General features: G+C 40.3%; 1 protein-coding gene across 1 annotated transcript in view; it reads left to right on the forward strand.

Moving 5' to 3' along the window:
• The window catches only part of KCNH5 (potassium voltage-gated channel subfamily H member 5), a 165,632-nt gene that overhangs the window by 107,190 nt on the left and 39,327 nt on the right, over nucleotides 1-19,115 (forward strand). The window contains exons 8-9 of the mRNA XM_063333555.1: nucleotides 1,951-2,150; nucleotides 13,759-14,011. Coding sequence (XP_063189625.1) covers nucleotides 1,951-2,150; nucleotides 13,759-14,011 — 453 coding nt within the window. The remainder of the gene's footprint in view (nucleotides 1-1,950; nucleotides 2,151-13,758; nucleotides 14,012-19,115) is intronic.

Raw genomic sequence — 19,115 nt, forward strand, 5'->3', positions numbered from 1 at the left:
AAAAAAGGAAAAAAGTCAAGTGGCGTTCATCCATCTAGACTTTTTTGTAATCCGCATACCCTTATACTCTGAGTGAGTGTTGATATATATCAGAATGGGTACAGAGGAAGAGAAAACCTGTCAGTAGCTAGCAGATATGATACAACGATCAGTAAAGCGAGGAAAAAAACCCTACCCCTGTAAAGAGCTTTATTTCTGGATATCACATAGAGTATTAATCTGCTGTGCTTTCTAAAACTGAAACATCTTCGCTGCACATTGCGTGACCTTGCTTGATATGATCTTGTCTGTTGAAATGAAAAATCCCAAGACTTTGATGAAACAATGGACATTGTATTTCTGATGAACTTCAGCATCTTCATCTACACAGGCGTAGTAAAAAGCACTGTGAGAAAAGGAAGTACAATTTTTCTATTCGACAGGTTTTAGGAAAGCACCGTGTTGCTTTAAAAATGCCACTTCTCAAATAGGGGTGATAAACAACAGTAAAGGAGTATGAAACAAAGTGAGTTTTCTGGAATGAGGTAGAAATTTGTTGTGTAGAGGGAAGACATTATGCACTGAGAGACGGAAGGCTTTTTTCCCTTTCACAGTGGGTTATTTCTTACCATTTGTAGGCTGCAGTTGTTTTTCAAAAAAGCTATATGGAAATGCATAGCTGCATTCTGCTATAAAGTACCTCAGAGCAAAGATTATTAAAAATGACAGGCACATTTCTGTCTATTTGATAATGTCAAGAGCAGAAGTAGAGTGCTGCTCATTGGTGTTATGAGATATCAGAATAATTCTCTTTTCTGCAAAATCTGTAACGCCTAATGGAAGAATGTCATTTTGGGCTTGCTTGCACGGGTAATTACATTGTGACTCAATACAGCACCTTAGACTTGCTTGACTTTAAGAGCATCTTTCAATCCACCGCTATTCAAGACAGCACTAGCAAGGTGTGCATAGAAGTGTTTGCTTAAATGTTTTGCTGACTTTAGGCTTCAGAAATTAACTGGTCTCCATCAAATAGCGTTCATTGCATTACACTTGTAGTAGTATACTGAGGTCGATGCCATTTCAATTGGAAAGGCTTAGTTAAAACATGTGATTTCCTTGAATATGGCATGTCATTGGTTGGTGTTGAACAACTCAGCTGGCTGAGTTTGACAGTAACAGTGGCATGTTTGGAAAGGAGAGAATCGAAAAAGAGGAGAAGGCAACTCCAGGAGTGAGTTTGAGGTAGTGTTTCCTACTTTACTGTGTCCTCCTCTTGCCCTAGTGGTACGTCCTCAGCAATGAGGTAAACTTGGGACTTTCTATTGTTCACTAATCCAATTTTTCTCTCTTTGGAATCATTAGTGACTGGCATCTAGAGTTGACATAAGATACCCAAGTCATCTGCTGGGGCTGTCTGTGAAAATGGCCTTCTGAATGTTTCTTGTGCACGCCTTGGCCATTGACACAGGAACCCATTTGTATAGATATCTCACTGCCAGGCTTCCCAGGTTCCTTTCTTCTGGATTTCATTTCTTCATTGGGACCGAGGCCATTCTCTACTCATAGGCATGTGCTAGCTGAGCCTGTCTTACAGGAGATCTACATGATTCTTTGGATAGTGTCTTCAAGGTTTACTGGTAGGCTGCAGCTACATTTGAAAATTAGTTTGGATTAGTATAGGGTACAGAGTTAAAATGCACCACTCTGTGTGTGGACAAGATCTGTATGACTTATTTTGTAAATTAATGCAGACTGTGTGGCTGTATAAGCTGTATGCATAAATTCAATAAGTAACTCTGTATGTGTATGTGTGTGAGAGTGTGTACAGAAATAGAAGTGTTCAGTTACACCTATATATTTGCAGCATTTTGTAACCATACATAAAATTCTTTGAAGTTATCCTTGAATTACGAGTAGCAGTTACTGGAGCTTACATATTTATTTTTAATTGTCTTTGGTTTTTTTCAGCTCTTCTTTATGCAACTATTTTTGGAAACGTCACCACCATTTTCCAGCAAATGTATGCCAACACCAACCGATACCATGAGATGTTGAACAATGTGAGGGATTTCCTAAAATTATATCAAGTCCCAAAAGGCCTTAGTGAAAGAGTCATGGATTATATTGTCTCAACCTGGTCCATGTCTAAAGGAATTGACACAGAGAAGGTATGAGTATGTGAGGTAACAATTTAGATAGCAAGATTTTGTGTCCATTGAGTACTTTCTTAGAAACAGGCCTGTGTAACAGCATATAACTTACTAACAAATTCTTAACTGCATGCTACTCCGTTATTATGTTCGTGTTTGGATCGAAACTTGGATGTTTTAAAAAAGGACTGTTTTGCTGCTTTGGAAATATGCCTTTATTTTTCATTATGGTAAATGTTTTCTCCTTTCCAGTCTTACTTTGCCTAAATACTAAATAATTTTAATGTACTTAACTACTGAAATCAACGGGAAATTGGTCTTCAAATTAGTCCAAGAACATAATTTGGTGTTTCACCTAAATCAGTATTATTCTGAAAAGTATTGGCATCTGTGAGTTGCAATGAAATGAGTTTGATTGGCTTGGACCTTTTGCTGATGCCCAGGACATCAACATATCCATCAGCATAATTAGTACAGGATTTAATGGCAGTAGAGATTGATCTCCTTGAGCTAAAATCTCTTGGCTAGAACTTAAGGCCTTTGGTACGGAGATACAGAAAATGTGGCACTGCTGGCAGCCATGCAGGGTAGAAGTCCTACAGGACTTTAGCCCTCAGAAAGGACTGGTCATTTAGGTTTCTTCAAAAGCTCATTAAAGAAGAAGGTTGTCTTTGGAGGGTGATTTGTTGTGTGCCAGGACAGACCAAGTGAATTGTCCTCAGGGCCTCTCTTTCTCCATGATATGTGCAGTGAGTCTATCTAGCCATGGATATTCCAGAGAGCTGAAGTCAGATGGAAGGGTTTCCACCTGCAATACCTTGAATGTAGGCAAGATATAACATTTTTAGGTCTAGATTTTTGGTTGGTGGAGATCAGCAATGCCCCTGTGGCTTCTGTGGGCCTGGTACACATCGGCTGAAATTAGGCATTCAAGCTCCAGTTTCCATGAAGGTTTCCTTCCTAAGAAGTTAAAAGGCAAGTGTCCGAGGGAGGCTAAGGAAGCATCATGGCAGATTAATATCTTAAGATGTCTAGTGCTTGCAGAGCTTTGAAGTTCTTGCTTCAGCAGAATATACTGCGTAATATGGGATGATGGTGCAGCTTGTTCAGATACGCCAAGATGAAGTCGCTACACTGAAAAATTTAGTCTTGCATCATGCTGATGCAACAGCAGTTATCTTATTAATCATCTGCTGTGAAATTCAGTTTACCATCATGAATACAACTATTTTAAGTAACAAGGATTTTGATTTCTTTGATTCTTGTGCTTCAGTATGTCACATTCTTTAATATGTTAACTTCTTATACACTAATACCCTAACTTCCCAGTGCTGATTCATACAGTGTTAAGTGAGCTTTTATATTGTAAACTACTGTAAATGCATTCAGTCCTATTGTGTAAACTCAAAAGTATGTGAAAATTCAACTTTCGTTTGCATTTATCTCCTTGCAGTTAAGCGAGAATCCTGTATTATTCCACTACAGTTTCATTAGATTTTAATGATGCTTTGCAGTTAATTAGGAGAACCTATGCTTTAATTACTGAAATTTCCTTCTATAGTTTCCGCATGTCCGGTTTTATAGATTATAAAATGCAGTTAGAGCCATAATCTTCAACTCATGGTAAGCAGTGTTCTCTGGTCTGTAAGACAGTAGTGGCTGCTTAGCTAGATAATTAATATGGCTGTAAAATCTGTGACTTAGGTTTTTAACAATTTTCCCTTGGTAAAGACTTGCCTAAACTTAGGCCTGGATCCAAAACCTATTTAAAACAGTGGAAGGATTTCAGGAACCTCTGCATCTGGACATCAGTAGTTGCATCTAATCGAACTTCCCAGAAAAGCCCATGTTACAGAAGAAGAGAGACAAGATAAAAGTAAGAACTTGAGCACCGGTTTGAATATTGTGGTGTTTTGTATCCCTTACAGCCTGCAAGTCTGCAAAAGCAACAGCACCAGCGGCCTGTAGTGCCGGCACTGAGCATCCCTGGGTCTGTAAGAGTGCAAGGATCAGGCAGTTTGCTTTCAGCTGCAGGACCTTAGCCAAAGCCAGGATTTGTATTAGCAAAAGGGTGGAAAGCTGTGTTGTAGCCAGGCAGCCTTCCTATCTCCACTCAGGAAGGTGTTACAGTGACCTTCACCAAAACAAATGAGAAAATGTTGTAAATCCCAACTGAGAAATGATAGAAACAGTGGTACAGTCCCAGAGACTAGTCATATAGAGTGGATCGTTTCTCTTGCATTAGTTCCTTCATTACCCCTTCAAACCCTGTTGTGAGACCCTCTGCATTTAAATTTAATCCATCTGCACTAACCCTAGAGCAGCAAGTGGATGCGAGCGCACTACAGGGGACCTCCAAGGTACACAAAGTCAAGTCAGATTTATTACCGTAGACACAGTGGGGCTAATGGGGCTACATTGCACCTGCAGGTGACCTGCTAAATCCAGATAGTGCTTCAACGTAGGTTGGAATAGGGGATTATTGCCCCAGGTCTTGAATTGCTTCTCTGCACTGCTTTGTCTGACAGCCTGGATGTGACCTTAGGGGTTTCTTCCAGTCTAGTTTTCAAAGCTCCAGTAATGAGATTCTGACCAGTCTGTTGTCTGGATATCTTTGCATCACATGATTTCCCATTCTCCTTAATTTTGATGAACTTTTCAACAAGCTTCTTATTATCTTGCAAAACACGTGTGTTCATGACACATGATAATTAGTGAGGAATTTCTCAACTTTTCAATTTCCATCAGACAGCTCAGACAGTTTCCATCATCCAAGGATGTTTTTCAACCTAACATACAGTATTACATCCTAAACTGTTCCAAATATATCTGCATTATCACACTGCAATGTGTTTTGCAACATCATTTGCCACAAATTTATAATGCATTTCATTCAGTCACTCAGCATGTTGAAATGGCTTGCTTTTGAAATCCAAATTCAGAGAATAAGAAGGTTAATGTACTAAAAAAGAACAAAATTCTTATGAGTTTTACAGTAGGTTCCTGTGGTGATGAACAATCCTAGCAATTTGATGGAGTAAAAATAAACACATGTGCATGTGTTTCTTTGATAACTGAAGATTTTAAATTCATATGCTTGAAATTAAAATATAAGTTAATAATTTGATTGGAATTACTACCGCTACACATATTACTACCACTTAATATGTGTCGATTCATTGCATCAGAGCTCAAATATCTATTCTTGAATGACAGATTCAGTGCATAGTCACAAAGAAGATCTTGGCTAAAACTGGTAAGGATGAGAGGGGAACTGAAGGCAAAGTGGAACTTAGAGTGGAGGAAGTTTAATGAAGATCTCTAGACTTTGCTGCTTGTGAGAGCAAACTGCCCAGAACAGAATTTTGGTTTAAAGCCGTTTTAAAGCCCCAGTCTGTTGTCCTTGTATGTGGAAGAGGACTTGTTCTTGCACACTGAAGTGACGGTGCCTTAAGCACAGGATTTTGGCTTCCCTGCTCTCCTTGGGAATAGCTCATCTTCAAATCCTGTCTTCAAGCCACAGTGCTTCAGCCTGTCTCTGAGTATTCACAAATAAGGAATTAACAATGACACTAAAAGCATTAGTGTATTTATTATTATTACTTAAGGGGAAGCAAGCAGCCTCTGATCCATAATCTTAAATCACTTAAACATGAGAGCCCTCCTCTGACAGCTGGGATGATATATGTAATACATGCACATGGACTCTTATCTCCTGGTGTAATAGTGGCTCAAACAAGATGGATTTTTTTTTTTTTTAGGTTTAATGCTACAGGTTTCAGGGTTATTCATCTAATAATGAGCAGAGCTAAAGACGTGACAAAACTAAGAACCCTTTATATACTAAAAAGTATCTCTCATCCAGCAGAACCTCGTTTTTTGAGAGGTAAAAAAGAGGCAGTACATTCTCTGTATATGACCATTTTTAAGCAGCTGAAAAAAATCTTTACAATAATAATTTGATACATGAAACGCACACTGAATTCAAATCTCTTAGTTTTTATTGAAATCTCTAGGCAGCAAATGAAAAATTTATAGTTATTAGCTCTTCTATAAGAAATAGGTCATTATACTTGAAAGCCTAACAAGCATTAACTAACATGCGGATGTCTCAAGGTCTCATCTTATAATAATGTTCTGAAATGTCAGTAAAACCCAAAGATTTTCTTCTTGACCTCTATACTGTTGTATGGCTTAAGATTTGCTCAGAAAGCAATTAAATAAATGTCTATCACATTTTAATAGTCGGTTCCTTCAGAAAAGCCATAGGTTGAAAGAGAAAAAAGGCATCTATTTAGTCTCAACCTAAGCATCAATGGTGATTTGGATAATGAGAGCCAATTCCACATTGCAATGACTGAAATGGAAATAATGGGAAAATAACACAGTATTAAAACTATTCATTGCTGTCCCACTAAGCTTTCATGCAGGAGAGATGGGTTTATGGTAAATAGACACAGGTTGTAACTTTATTAAACATTAATCTACAGAAGGACAGTGCAGTTTAGTTGTGTTTGCTGTTAGTAATATCTTCAAGAGCTGTAGTAATAATTAGCGATACCCTGAGATGAATAGGGGAATCAGGCTGCCGTTCCTGTGGTGTTCCATCACGTAGAGATGTCTGTAAGTGCTGGCTGGATTTCCTCGTGGATGACCGGGGTAGAAGGCTTCCAAGCTTCGTGGCCAAAGAAAACTTCTACAAAATTAGGTGTGACAGCTACATACAATTCCCTGCTGAAGAGGGAAGGTAAAAATCGTTTGGACAAGTATTTTTGTTTCGTTGTAGAGGCGGGGTTGTTGGTCGTTCCTTGCAGATCGGGACGAGGTGAACAAGAAGTCTTCCCTCGCCTCACAGAGCTGAGCTAGGACCAGGTACAGTTGCAATCCACGGTTCTTTGGAGAGCGGGATGCAGGAGAGACGGTCAGGGTCTCACTGTCCTTCACATGGGTCCAAGAGTGGGGCCTGTGCACCAGTGGGTCTTTCTGTTTCACCTTTATGGATGGTATGGATTATTTACTTCTTGTATGCACTGTGCAGAGCCAGGAAAGATTATCCACAGTTATCTCTGCCTCTTGGATGTGTTCATCTTGGGATTGATACAGATTAAACTATTAACCTGTCATGCCTGAGGAAGTGCCAGGGCTATACACCATGGCTATGGAGCAGCTCATGAGCTTATTTTCTGGGGGAAGAAGTACCCGAGCGGATGGGTCAGGCATTTTCCTGAGCACTGCCAACAAGGGGATGGAGCTGACAGAGGGGCTGTCAGTTCCAGAGACCACATTTAGGGGAAGGTCTTCTCCAGATCTGTTTTCTTAATGCTTTTCAACCTTGAATGTCTTTATATAATGCTGCATGTTAGAAAATAAAGCCACCTCCAGAAGAAGCAAAAAATAAAACAAGCCATTGATCGACTCCATTCTTCCAAGGGTGACCTTTGTGCCAGTTGTCACTCCAAAAAATGTTGTGACTTGAGAAATTCTTTGATGTATGCCATATTCTTTCTGGTGTTTATTTTTCTTTCTTTCTTTTATCTAAAAAGTTAATTTTAATGATAGAATTCTCCATAGTCTGCTATCCTTTGCTGCATTAGAAGATCATGTGATGATTTGTGTATTATAGCAAAACAGAAAGCAATAAAACTTTTAACTGTTCTGAGACTTCTACAACCCTTAGGCAACCTGGGATCTGCTACTTTGGGTCATTGGTGGATTTTACCAGTGTGCCATAGTGCGTTAGACAAACCAGCAGGCCCTGTGCTGGTGATCCCCTTGATTCCTTAAAACACATGGTGATGCTTCTTGTCTTCCCCTGTTTTTCACACCTTTAGCCAGATTCTATCTGTGTTGACAATACTGAATTTAATGTAATCGAGAGACAGTTTCTAGGAATTTTTTAATGTCTCTAATACTTTTTACTCAGTTAAAAAGTGGTTAATTTTATTACTATGCCACTAAATCTAACCATTTTTATCACTGGTTCAGATCGTGTGTTGTTAACAAGAAAACAAGCCAAACTCAGCTTATTAGACTTGATTTTCAGATCTCGGTTTCTGAGCATTTAAATCCAAGTGACCTTGTATTTTAGTGCAATTAAAACGGAGCACACCACTGCTGCTGAAATTCAGTTCTTCGTGCCAAGATATTCCGTGATGTATTAAAGATTACCCTAATGCATGCGGGGTTAAAAACTGCTCAGTTTCATACATCACCTTTGAGTTACTTACAAAATTACCTGATTATTACAGGAAAATGCTCTGTGATTTGCCAACCAGCTATCTTCTTAACTTTGTCTCTTTGGCCTTCATCCACTGCCGAATGTAACACTTTTAGTCAGATCTGTAAAAGAATTCAACACTCAAATAAGCCAAATCCTAAAAATCTGAATAACTTGGTCAGGTGCCTAAGAGGGTATTGCGGTTTTTTGGAAAGAACTGACCTTGATTATGAGTGCTGAATACGTCTGAGAACCCAGAGCTTTTCTCCACAAAATAAAAAGAACTATCTGTGGCTTATTGGTTAGAAGTTGGAGGGGTTTCTTCATTTATTGTCAAAGCCGACATTTTTCTTATAGTTATTCATTTAGGAAACGGTCCTTGTTATTCCACTGCTAAGACTGTCTAGAGTCTTTGCTTGAGTATCAGTCAAATATCCTGTAGCTACAACCCCGAGAAAGTAAGAATCCTGTGTGCTGAATGAGAATTGCAAATAGATAGCGTTCATGATTCACTGGCCCCTGTCCTTTTTGTTAACAAGTCTTAACAGATTCTGTAACATTTGCTGAGACATCCTATAGTGTTTTCCAGCTGGGGAAGATTTTTTAAAAAATCCTTAAACCCGTCCTAAATGATATTGTTTGGACACACTCTTAATCTGTTCAGTTTTTGTTTCGATTCATTTGCCTTTCTTTGAGTTCTTTATAATCTCTGCTCCCTGTAGAGTTCTTTGAGCTGTTCAAGGGGCTTATCTTAAACTGCCCGAGCATGCTGAGGAAATGGATGGGAGAGGGAAAAAAATCGGATGGAACCTCCTTGGGAATTTTATTCCTCCCCCTACAGATTTCAAGCTGAAACGATAGTGAGACGTTTTGTGCCAATTCCCTGTGAGTCTTCCAGAGCTGGTTACGGCCTTTCCCAGTCTCTAGCAGCAACCACAAACTTTTCACTCACCGCCAGCATTTTATGTGTGCTATAGGGTGCTCTAGAGACGACAGCGGTGTTGAATCTCTGCACTGGGTGTCGTGTTGGGGTGTGTATCAGTTGGGTGCCAGGTGATGATGGCAGAGCTCAGCAATTGTCTTACAGTAACTTTGAGAAGGTTTAATTTTCTGTGTGAAGAAGGGAAGTGATAAATGTTATTCTGTGCTTTACTTTCTCCTCTCTCAGCTTTGTAGTGGTTCAGGTCTTTATGGATACATGCATACTGTTCATGTGTGGCATGGAGCCTTGCTTCTTTTCTGGTAGAAACGCAGCTTATACAGCCAATGAGGATTTTTCTCTGGGTAGAAATTGACTTTCTCCTCTGATTTTTCATTGAAACATAGCAGGTTCTGTTCTTTCATGCTGCTTGGATGCATATGGGAAAGCTGACTGCGAAGTCTGTGGCTACAGATTTATTACAGAGCAACTTCTGTAGCAGCACAAGCATCTGGTCCCTGCAGACTGCCTGCTCCAAGTCGTGTGCTCCAAAACCATCAGTTAGTAAAGCATTGCAGTCAGCAACCTTAATATCCTGCCTAGCTTATAAACTGCAAGTTTCACTAAGAAAGGTCTTGAAATCTCTAAGGAAATTTCTTCTTCAGAAATTTGTCTTGGTGGTTTTTGATATGCTGCTGAAAGAATACACAGGTTAGAACAAATGTCCCAGCTGAATTTTGGTTCTACTGACATGAAGTGTTGGAGGCATTTCAGTGAAACAGTAGATTGAGTGTTACAGGATATCCTCTCCCTTAAATTGAATTTCTCTTTTATGCCCATGTGTGTCCATGTGTACACCATATGGGCTCACGTACGACCATGTTGCTACTAGTTTGTGTCTTTTTAGTTGCATGCTGCTTTAAAAATGCTGTGATCTTAGTAAGAGCATTTCACATTAAGAGTGTTGAAGTCTTGTGTGATAACGGATCATTTTCAGAAGAATATTTATCTGAATTTGAAGTGCTCGTTTTCTCATTTTCTGCTCTTAGGATCTTTGGACTATTTAATCATTAGCTTCCAAATGCTTCTGTGTGATCCTATATCCCATTATGTGTCTTCTTGGAAGTAGAAAAATTACTATGTACTGTAATCTGTGTCACCAACAACCACTTTCTACAGTACAACTAATACCGAAGCTTGTGGCATACGTGAGACTCTTTCTGAAATCATGATGTTCGTACTTGTAGACACAAAAAGAAGTGCTGCAAAGTCGGGTTGGAGCTCGTGAAGTCCTGTGCTTGGACCATACAGTAAACATATCTGAATACTGAGATTATCTATCTTTGCTCCTTTTTCCCCCCTACGTATATCTACATTTATCTGTATCAGTCAAAGCTCCTTTGCCAAGTCTTTTAATATTAAGTATTTCTTTTAGTTGTCATCTGTTTCATTCTGTGTTCTCAGTACTTGCAGCGTAGCAGACAAGAAAACTGAAATAAAGAATATTTGTTCCTGGCTAACTCTTGAATCATTACGCATTTACTTCTGTACTAGTTGATATCTCCATATATCTCCCTACAGTAATATGTCATTAGGAGAATCACCTTATCATGACATCAGAAAATTCCAGAATTATGCTTTCTAAGACTGTCTTTTTCTGTGCAATGGAATTTTTTCTGTCTCTTCATGTTACAGTGTGTGATGATAGATATGTTTGATGGGTCTATAAAAAGAGTAATGCTTTGAGTGCTCACTTTTAATACCCTGTATTTACCCCTGTATTTGTGAGGAAACAATATGCTGCTTTGCATCCAAGTGGCTTTTATTCTCGAGGGACACAATTAATTTACATTCCAAAAAACAAAGGGTACTGGAACATCTCCAAATCTTACAGGAACAACCTCTGCAATAGTTTAAGCAATTTTTCCTGCAGTTTGGAAACTTATGAGATAAAAATTGGAAATCAGTCATATATGAATACACACATTTTTCTTAAAGAGCAGTGCTTGAGAATTCGTAGTTCATGGCCTTGTTAAGTCAAAAGCACTTACATTACTGAAAGTATTAAAGGGACATAAAAAACTTCTAACCATGATTTAGGCTCAAGAGTAGATAAAAATTTAAAAATCATCAATCATGATACAAAAGAAAGTGGAATTTTTCATTAAATTACTATTGAGAAGAAGAAAGATGGCATGTTTCTATTTTATTATGATAAAGACGAGCTTTCTGTTTGATCCAGAAGTAGGGCTAAGGTGAAACAATCACTCTAAAAAGTAATTTTTGTTTTTTAGTGGAAAAACTAAAGTATGCCTGTATTTTTAAGGGTAAACGGAATGACTCAGGTAAGTATAAGTTTGTAAAATGGACATTTGCCCCTAATAAAATTATGGAAATGTTATCTGGAATATGGTCAACAGTGACTCAGACAAGACATTATTACTAATGCAAATGGTGGTTTATGGAGAATATGTCTTAGCAAATGTGCTTATTATTAATTTTTATGATAAAACAGACTTATGCAGGATATTTTAATGTGTTCTGTACATTTTATTACAGAAAAATAGCATTAAGCCAATTTAACTTACCCTGTGTTAAGTCAAATGAAAACTAATTATCTGGTAGATCTAGGAAGGTAGTTTTAAGTGAGAAACGCTCATGCTATGGAGAAGCTTACAAAGAGTACTGTGCTTCATAGCATTAGGCACAGGAAGCATCATCTCTCTTGTTTATTCAAGATGAGATCAAGAAATGACCTGGCCATATTCTACAAACACCTACATGTGGAAGAGATTTCCGACGAGTGCAGGTTTTTTATCTGAGCAACATGATGAGATCCACTGGCTGTTGGCTGAAAATGAAAACCAAATCAGTTCAGAAACAGCACAAGTTTTAAAGGAGAGAGTAACTGTCCGTGGGAACAACTACCTTATTTAATTTGAAAACACTAAATCAAGGCCTTCTAGGCTGCGACTTTACCAGGTATTCTGGGATTGATATGAAAATTATGAGTGCAAGAGGTTAGTGCTGATGGTTGCAGTAGCCCCTTCTAGCCTCAAGACTGTCATAGTACAGAAGATAGGAGAGTAACTTCTGCTTCAGCTTTTTGCAGTCATTATATCTTTGTCTGCAAAGGAACTTTGATCTTTTGAAATAAGAAAGGGTCTAAATGTTATTATTAAACAAGAAATTGTTTACTATTTTGCCATTCTATGATTTAGCACCTTTAGTAATACTTTGCAAACTTATGTTTTATACCCCTTCTGCATTAAACAGAAATGAAAATCATGGCTTTACTTCAATATTAACATGACCATTTGTCTCAACGCTTAATCAGGGTTACCAGAGTCTCCCTCTGTTTGCTAATATTCAATGGTAGTCAACACATTGACCCAATGTCCCTGTCTCTCACACTGTCTGCAGAGCAAGCTGCCAGATTAATTCCATACAATGAGAAATTAATCAGTACTATTGATCTGCAGTCTTCTTTGTAGGAGTCTTCCAGAGTGTTCTTATCTCATGCTCTTTTCTATTATTTATCCTAGGAAAACTTTAAAAGGTTTTATGTGTTTCTCGGTGCAATTAGCTACCATGCATTTTAGGGTTTTAGAGATGTTAATATGTTTAGGAGGATGTGCAAATATTAAACACACAGTTTACAAACCTAACAAGACCACCAGGTTTTCACTTTCTTTCTTCAGGTGTATTTGTGTTACTATTTCAATAGGGAAAGCTATTTAAGGTAAGAAATTCATTGAAGGTCTTATTTAATTGATCTGCTACAAAGACAACTTTGTGTTCACAGAACAGTTTTTCACTCACCTTTTCTTTACATTCCATAAGGTTTCATAATACTTTCTTTTTGCTCTAATCTCAAACTCTTTGGATTTTCTAGTCTGTAAGCCCTTCAGGGCAGGTTACTTATTATATGTCTGTATGGCACTGAAACTAAACCCTAGGTGTGTTTGGATACGCATCGGTAAGTGGTCATCTACATCAAGACTTTTGAAGACTAGGTTCTCTGGATGTGAGCAAAATATGGTGTTCTCTATTGTGAATGGTGTGTCTTTGCATGTCTTCAAGCTCCTTCAGCTCTGAGCATCCGTTCTGTGTTCCTGCAGGGATTGAGTGTAGCAGTGGGCAGATAGTCTGGGCACCAAGTCTGGAGGGTTATCCACAAACAGGACATAGTAGTGCCATCTGCAATTCTGGAAAACAAGTGTGAAAACTGTTAGGGATGAGAACAGTGTAACAGAATAGTCCCTTCTTCCACATCACCCTTTCAGCTGCAGTGAAAGCAGTAGATGGGTAGAAAAAGACTACCCCCAATTCAAGATAAAACTCCCACCAGAAGCTTTATGAAATAACTGAATGGACGGATCTTAAAATCCACCCAGGCGGTGGATCCATCCATTCAGTTATTTTATAAAGTGCGCGCTGGCCCAGTGTCATATTCCCAGCTGATTATTTTTCATCTTTCTTTTATTCAGGTTCTCTCAATTTGCCCAAAGGACATGAGAGCAGATATTTGCGTGCACCTAAACCGGAAAGTTTTTAACGAGCACCCTGCCTTCCGGCTGGCTAGTGACGGCTGCCTGCGAGCCCTGGCTGTGGAGTTTCAGACGATCCATTGCGCCCCGGGGGACCTCATCTATCATGCTGGGGAAAGTGTTGATGCTCTTTGCTTTGTGGTCTCGGGATCCCTAGAAGTCATCCAGGACGACGAAGTGGTGGCTATTTTAGGTACTGTGATCTCTATTGAAATGCCTAGTGGTTTGGACATATTTACCTTCTGCTTAGCTTTGAATATTAACTAGGCTTGCCTAACGTCAGCTGGGACTACAGGAGGCTAGTGGTTGTCATAACATGGAGATGTCGTGTCTCCAGAGATACTGCTCTAGAAGCAAACCCTTCATCTTTTATGCCATTGGGAATGCTCTTTCTGCCCAGAATGGCTCACTGGTCACAGTTACAGTGTCTCTGAGTGGAAGAGAACAGCATCTGTGTTCTTGACATCTTTTAAATAGCCTGGTAGAGGAACTGCACATTGTTTTATATTAGTCTCTCAGGAGGATTTCCACATCAACCTTCACACTGGGATTTTCATTTGTCTATATTCTAGCCCAGAATAACACCTGCAAACAGTCTCTACAAGGAAGGAAAATTGTCACTTGTAGTGAGCTGGCTTTACAGAAAATAAATAGTCTGATCTGACTATGCAAACAGATAGGGATGCACCATCTATCCACCCACAGTCGTCAGAAGTCTCAGTAATGGGGGATCTCCAGGTTAATCACCCCTTCACTCCACTGTCGTGTCTGGTTTGCCAGCAGTGGGTGGGAAAGAGCCTAATGCAGACTCCTCACTAGCTTGTATGGGGTTGGGAAAGATTTAGCAGATGGTGGGACTGAGTTGTCAGCACTAGTGTTGAGGCAGGAGCCATCCTCACAGGCAGAAAAATGTAGAGGAAGAACTGGTGGTTCTGCTTGAAAATCATCCAGAGTCTGTCTTGCCTGTTTAAAATAGACCCATTTATTGTAGAACCAATCTCTTGTTCGATATTAACTATTTGACTTCTCTTAACTGGGGCTGTGACTCCCTGAGGGCAAATCTAGTGTGTGGCCTTGTCTTAGGGGACCTCTCACACCCCACTGAAGCTCTGTACTGCTTCTTCCCTATAAGGGTGGCTCAAGAGGGCTCCATGAGTATCCCATGGGGACGATTGCTGGGAGATGAGGGTTAAACTTGGGAGTTGCACTGGCATGTGGGACAAGGGCAGACACAGGGAGTCAATACTGGTCATGAATCAAGGCTTGAGCTCCTTGAGCCCCTTCCCATCAGGCAGCAAGGGAGAAGAAAGGAGAAATGAGGACAAACATGTAGCTGAAGAGACTCCTGACATGTTGCCATACAAGCCTGCCTACATGTATCCTGCACTGAGGTGGGAGTGGGTGCATGTGCAGGTGTGCGGATGGGACAGGCTCAAGAAGTAGGCCTGTGTGAACCTCCTGAGGTTCAACAAGGCCAAGCGCAAGGTACTGCACATGGATTGGGGCAACTGCGGTATCAATACAGGCTGGGGGATGAAGGGATTGAGAGCACCCCTGACGAGAAGGACTTGGGGATACTGGTGGATGAAAAGCTGGACATGACCCAACAATGTGCATTTGCAGCCCAGAAGGCCAACTGCATCCTGGGCTGCATCAAAAGAAGCACGGCCAGCAGGTCAAGGGAGGTGATTCTGCCCCTCTGCTTCACTCTGATGAGACCCCACCTGGAGTACTGTGTCCAGCGCAGGAGTCCTCAGCACAGAAAGACATGGACCTGCTGGAGCAAGCCCACAAAAATTATCAGAGGGATGGAACACCTCTCCTATGAAGAAAGGCTGAGAGAATTGGGGTTGTTCATCCTGGAGAAGAGAAGGCTCTGGGGAGACATTATTGCGGCCTTTCAGTACTTAAAGGGGTCTATAGGAAAGATGGAGACAAACTTTTTAGCAGGGTCTGTAGCAACAGGACAAGGGGTAATGGCTTTAAACTAAAAGAGGGAAGATTTAGACTAGATATAAGGAAGCAATTTTTTACAATGAGGGTGGTGAAACACTGGTTGCCCAGAGAGGTGGTAGGTGCCCCATCCCTGGAAGCACTCAAGGTCAGGTTGGACAGGGCTCTAAGCCATCTGACCTAGTTGAAGAAGTCCCTGCTCATTGCAGGGAGGGGTTAGACTAGATGGCCTTTGAAGGTCCCTTCCAACCGCAACTATTCTATGATTCTGTGATTCCATGACTGCATGGGGACTGTTCCCTGCGGGCATGACCCAGGTCCTCCCAGCTGAAGGGTATGAACTCAGGAAAAGGCAGATCCATGCTCTTTTGTAATACCTGCTGCAACTTTCTGTATTCTAGTATATACTAAGGTTTTTAAAAAGAGAGCTTTAATGTAAGAATGAATTTGCTTCAATATTCAGATGTGAAGTCATTATGTTGAAAGCTCCTAAATCTGCAGTTTTCATAGTAAAATATTCCTTGTACTTCAGCTCACTGAACCGTTTCATTTTTATTATTAATCTCAGTGGCGATATCTTATATTTGCTTACAGCTATTTAAAAAAGAAAAGCTTTAAGAGAAAGTAGCAGCATTTAAACAAATAAATGGTTTTCTGGGTATTACAATTAAAACAAACAATAAATATGTAATTTAGTGAACTAGAAGCCAAAGCCATCACTAAATGGATTCCATGGAAAACTTTATTGCATTTACTAATGAATATTGTATGCTTGGAATGACAGTAAGAACTTCTTTTTTTGTACATTGTACTGGTAAGTCCAGTATCTGTGTTATTTGCCATTTGGTTGGAGAGACCTTTAAGCGTATCTAGTTAAAGTGAATTACATTTAATTACCGAAAGTGCCTTCAATTCTGCCATGGCTGCTGACAGGCGATCCAGTGACTCAAAGCTATGTTCATTGTGTACTACAGGGACTGGCAGAACGTGTAAATGTAACTTAAAGCAAGACAAACTGCTTTCTCTAGTCATAGAACACAGTGAAGAGTTTTTTTCATGCTCTGACAGATTACTTGACAGAATAGTGAACTGAGTAATTATGAGATGTTGTATCCTAAAAATTCACTTGTGGAAGAAAATCTCTCCCACGTGCAGTTGCAAAGACATTTATAGTGGCAGCTGTGGCACCTGACGTGATTGCAGATCAGACGGTGAAGAACATAATTTTTATCAATGTGTTCTGCCTTGAGAAGTTCAAGCACAAGGAAAGTGAATCTTCATAAGGGATAGACCAGGTTTAAAAGCCTCGGCCTAACGTGAAAACCTCTGTAGTCTGCTTGAATATTCCAAGCAGCTGCCGTCACAGTGGGTTTCCTAGGGAAAGTCAACTTATGGGGTTGTATTACCAGTCTGTCCATCTTCCCCATCCACCTAGAGTGCGATAAGTATCCTTTGGAAACTTGTCCTCATTAATTCGTCTATGAGAGCAGGAACATGGCAGGACACGCTGTCTGCCAGCCTCTGCTCCTTGCAGAGCCATCCATTTCCTAAGTTTGTTTTCGAACTGGTACGTTGCAGTTACTGTGTAGTGCTATTTAATATGGTAGTGTTATTTGCCTTATTTAGAGAGACAGAGAGAGACGGTGTGTCCTTTCTTATTTTTTAAGATGCTCACGCACCCAGTTTTGGTGTATTCTTAAAAGTGGAATATCCTAGAAAAGTGAACCAGGTAGGGACACCAAAACGGGGTAAGAACGTGCCTCTTCCATCTCTTACACTCCTGCTTTTGTCTGAAGTGCAGGGCTTTGTCCTCCCTCGGGTCCCAGCATGAATCACTCTGTGATGTTGCTGCTTTTACCCCTTCTCCACCTCCCCTTGTCAGGTTTCCTTCCCTCGCAACTATGGTGAGTTGCACATCCAGCCTCCCTGCATGCTGAAATGATGTCCTCAGGAGACTCGGCATCCCATCCAGGTGCTTTCTGCAGGCTCCACTGTGGAGACTACCATCCTTTTGTTCAACACAGTTTTCCCAGCTCAACAGCCCCGGCTTTGGCATTTCTTGTGCTCGAAAGCAGGTGAAACCTAGTGATTGACAGGGCAACTTGCGGCCCTGTGACGTTTTGTTCTACCGTGGTTTGGTTTTGTTCTTATTTGTGGGTAATTGAATGCCCAGCTGCTGCAGTAATCAAGATTACAGAAATTGGTACAGTAAGAGAATGAATGCAATTGTAGATCGGCAGTTTATAGGACTCATTAATGAAGATACCCAGATGCCCCATTACGTTCCCCTCATTAGTTATCTCCATTTCTCGAGGACAGTCTCCCACCTTTTGCAGGTGCTGACTGCTGCTGTAGCAGTGAGCGCACCACATGCAGAGCTGATATGATGGGGTGCTGCTTCGCTGGAGAAAACACAATCCAGTCATTTTAACATAACTCATCTGCAGTTGCCAGGATAATGGAGAAGGGCAAACAGTCTTGTCTCTAATTATCAAAACTTTCCTAGCAAGCAAGGTGACCCTGAGAAGGCATGTCAGTAATTTTCCACCGTCTCAAGCAGGAGTATACAATTTAACTGCCACTGCTCTGCATGGGGAGGTGTTATCAGCAGAGAAGTCTCAGGAAGGACTGGGGTTTGAAGTCCCCCCGGCTAATGAACCAAGGCATCTGCTAGCAGAGGACACCTAACAATTCACCCTGCTGCAATTAACTTGAATTTGCTCCTGGCGGGAAGTTTCATGTAAGTGGCAAGGCCAACCAAGTGTCTCTGGAAGCTGCTTTCCAGCTCCCACCATTTCCACAGCTGACTGCGTAAGTTGTGCAGTAACTTAAACCAGGCCGATTAACAAGGTTTAAAGAAGTCATTTTGCCAGCAGAAAAATAATGAGCCACCACGTACAAATGTTGATTGGAGGAATTGATCAAAAGTACTGCTCAAACTGCATAGCGATAAAAATATATTGAGCAGTGAAATCCTAGTGGGGGCTGCTGCTGAATGAATTCAATTTTGATAGTCAAGCCAGAATGAATATAGATTTAATAACTCATGTTTCAGCCACACTTAGGGTCCTGATCCCATATGTACTCGATTAAGTTGTTATTTGCCTTTATATGTTGCATGTTAATTCTCAGCATGGTCTGCATATAGTTCCAGAGAAACCTGTTGTTTACTGGATTTATTGGTTTTAAGCAAGCCAGAGTTTCACTTACTAAAGGTCTGCGTCATGAATTATCTCGCAAATGTTTGCTCCAGGAAGGGGATATTATGCCGTATCAGAGGAGTTAGGGAAAGCAAGAGCACAAGTGGCATGTCTTCTTGAATTTGGTATGACAGCTGAAAATAG

Source organism: Chroicocephalus ridibundus, chromosome 4, assembly GCF_963924245.1.
Source record: "Chroicocephalus ridibundus chromosome 4, bChrRid1.1, whole genome shotgun sequence".
Classification (NCBI taxonomy): domain Eukaryota; kingdom Metazoa; phylum Chordata; class Aves; order Charadriiformes; family Laridae; genus Chroicocephalus; species Chroicocephalus ridibundus.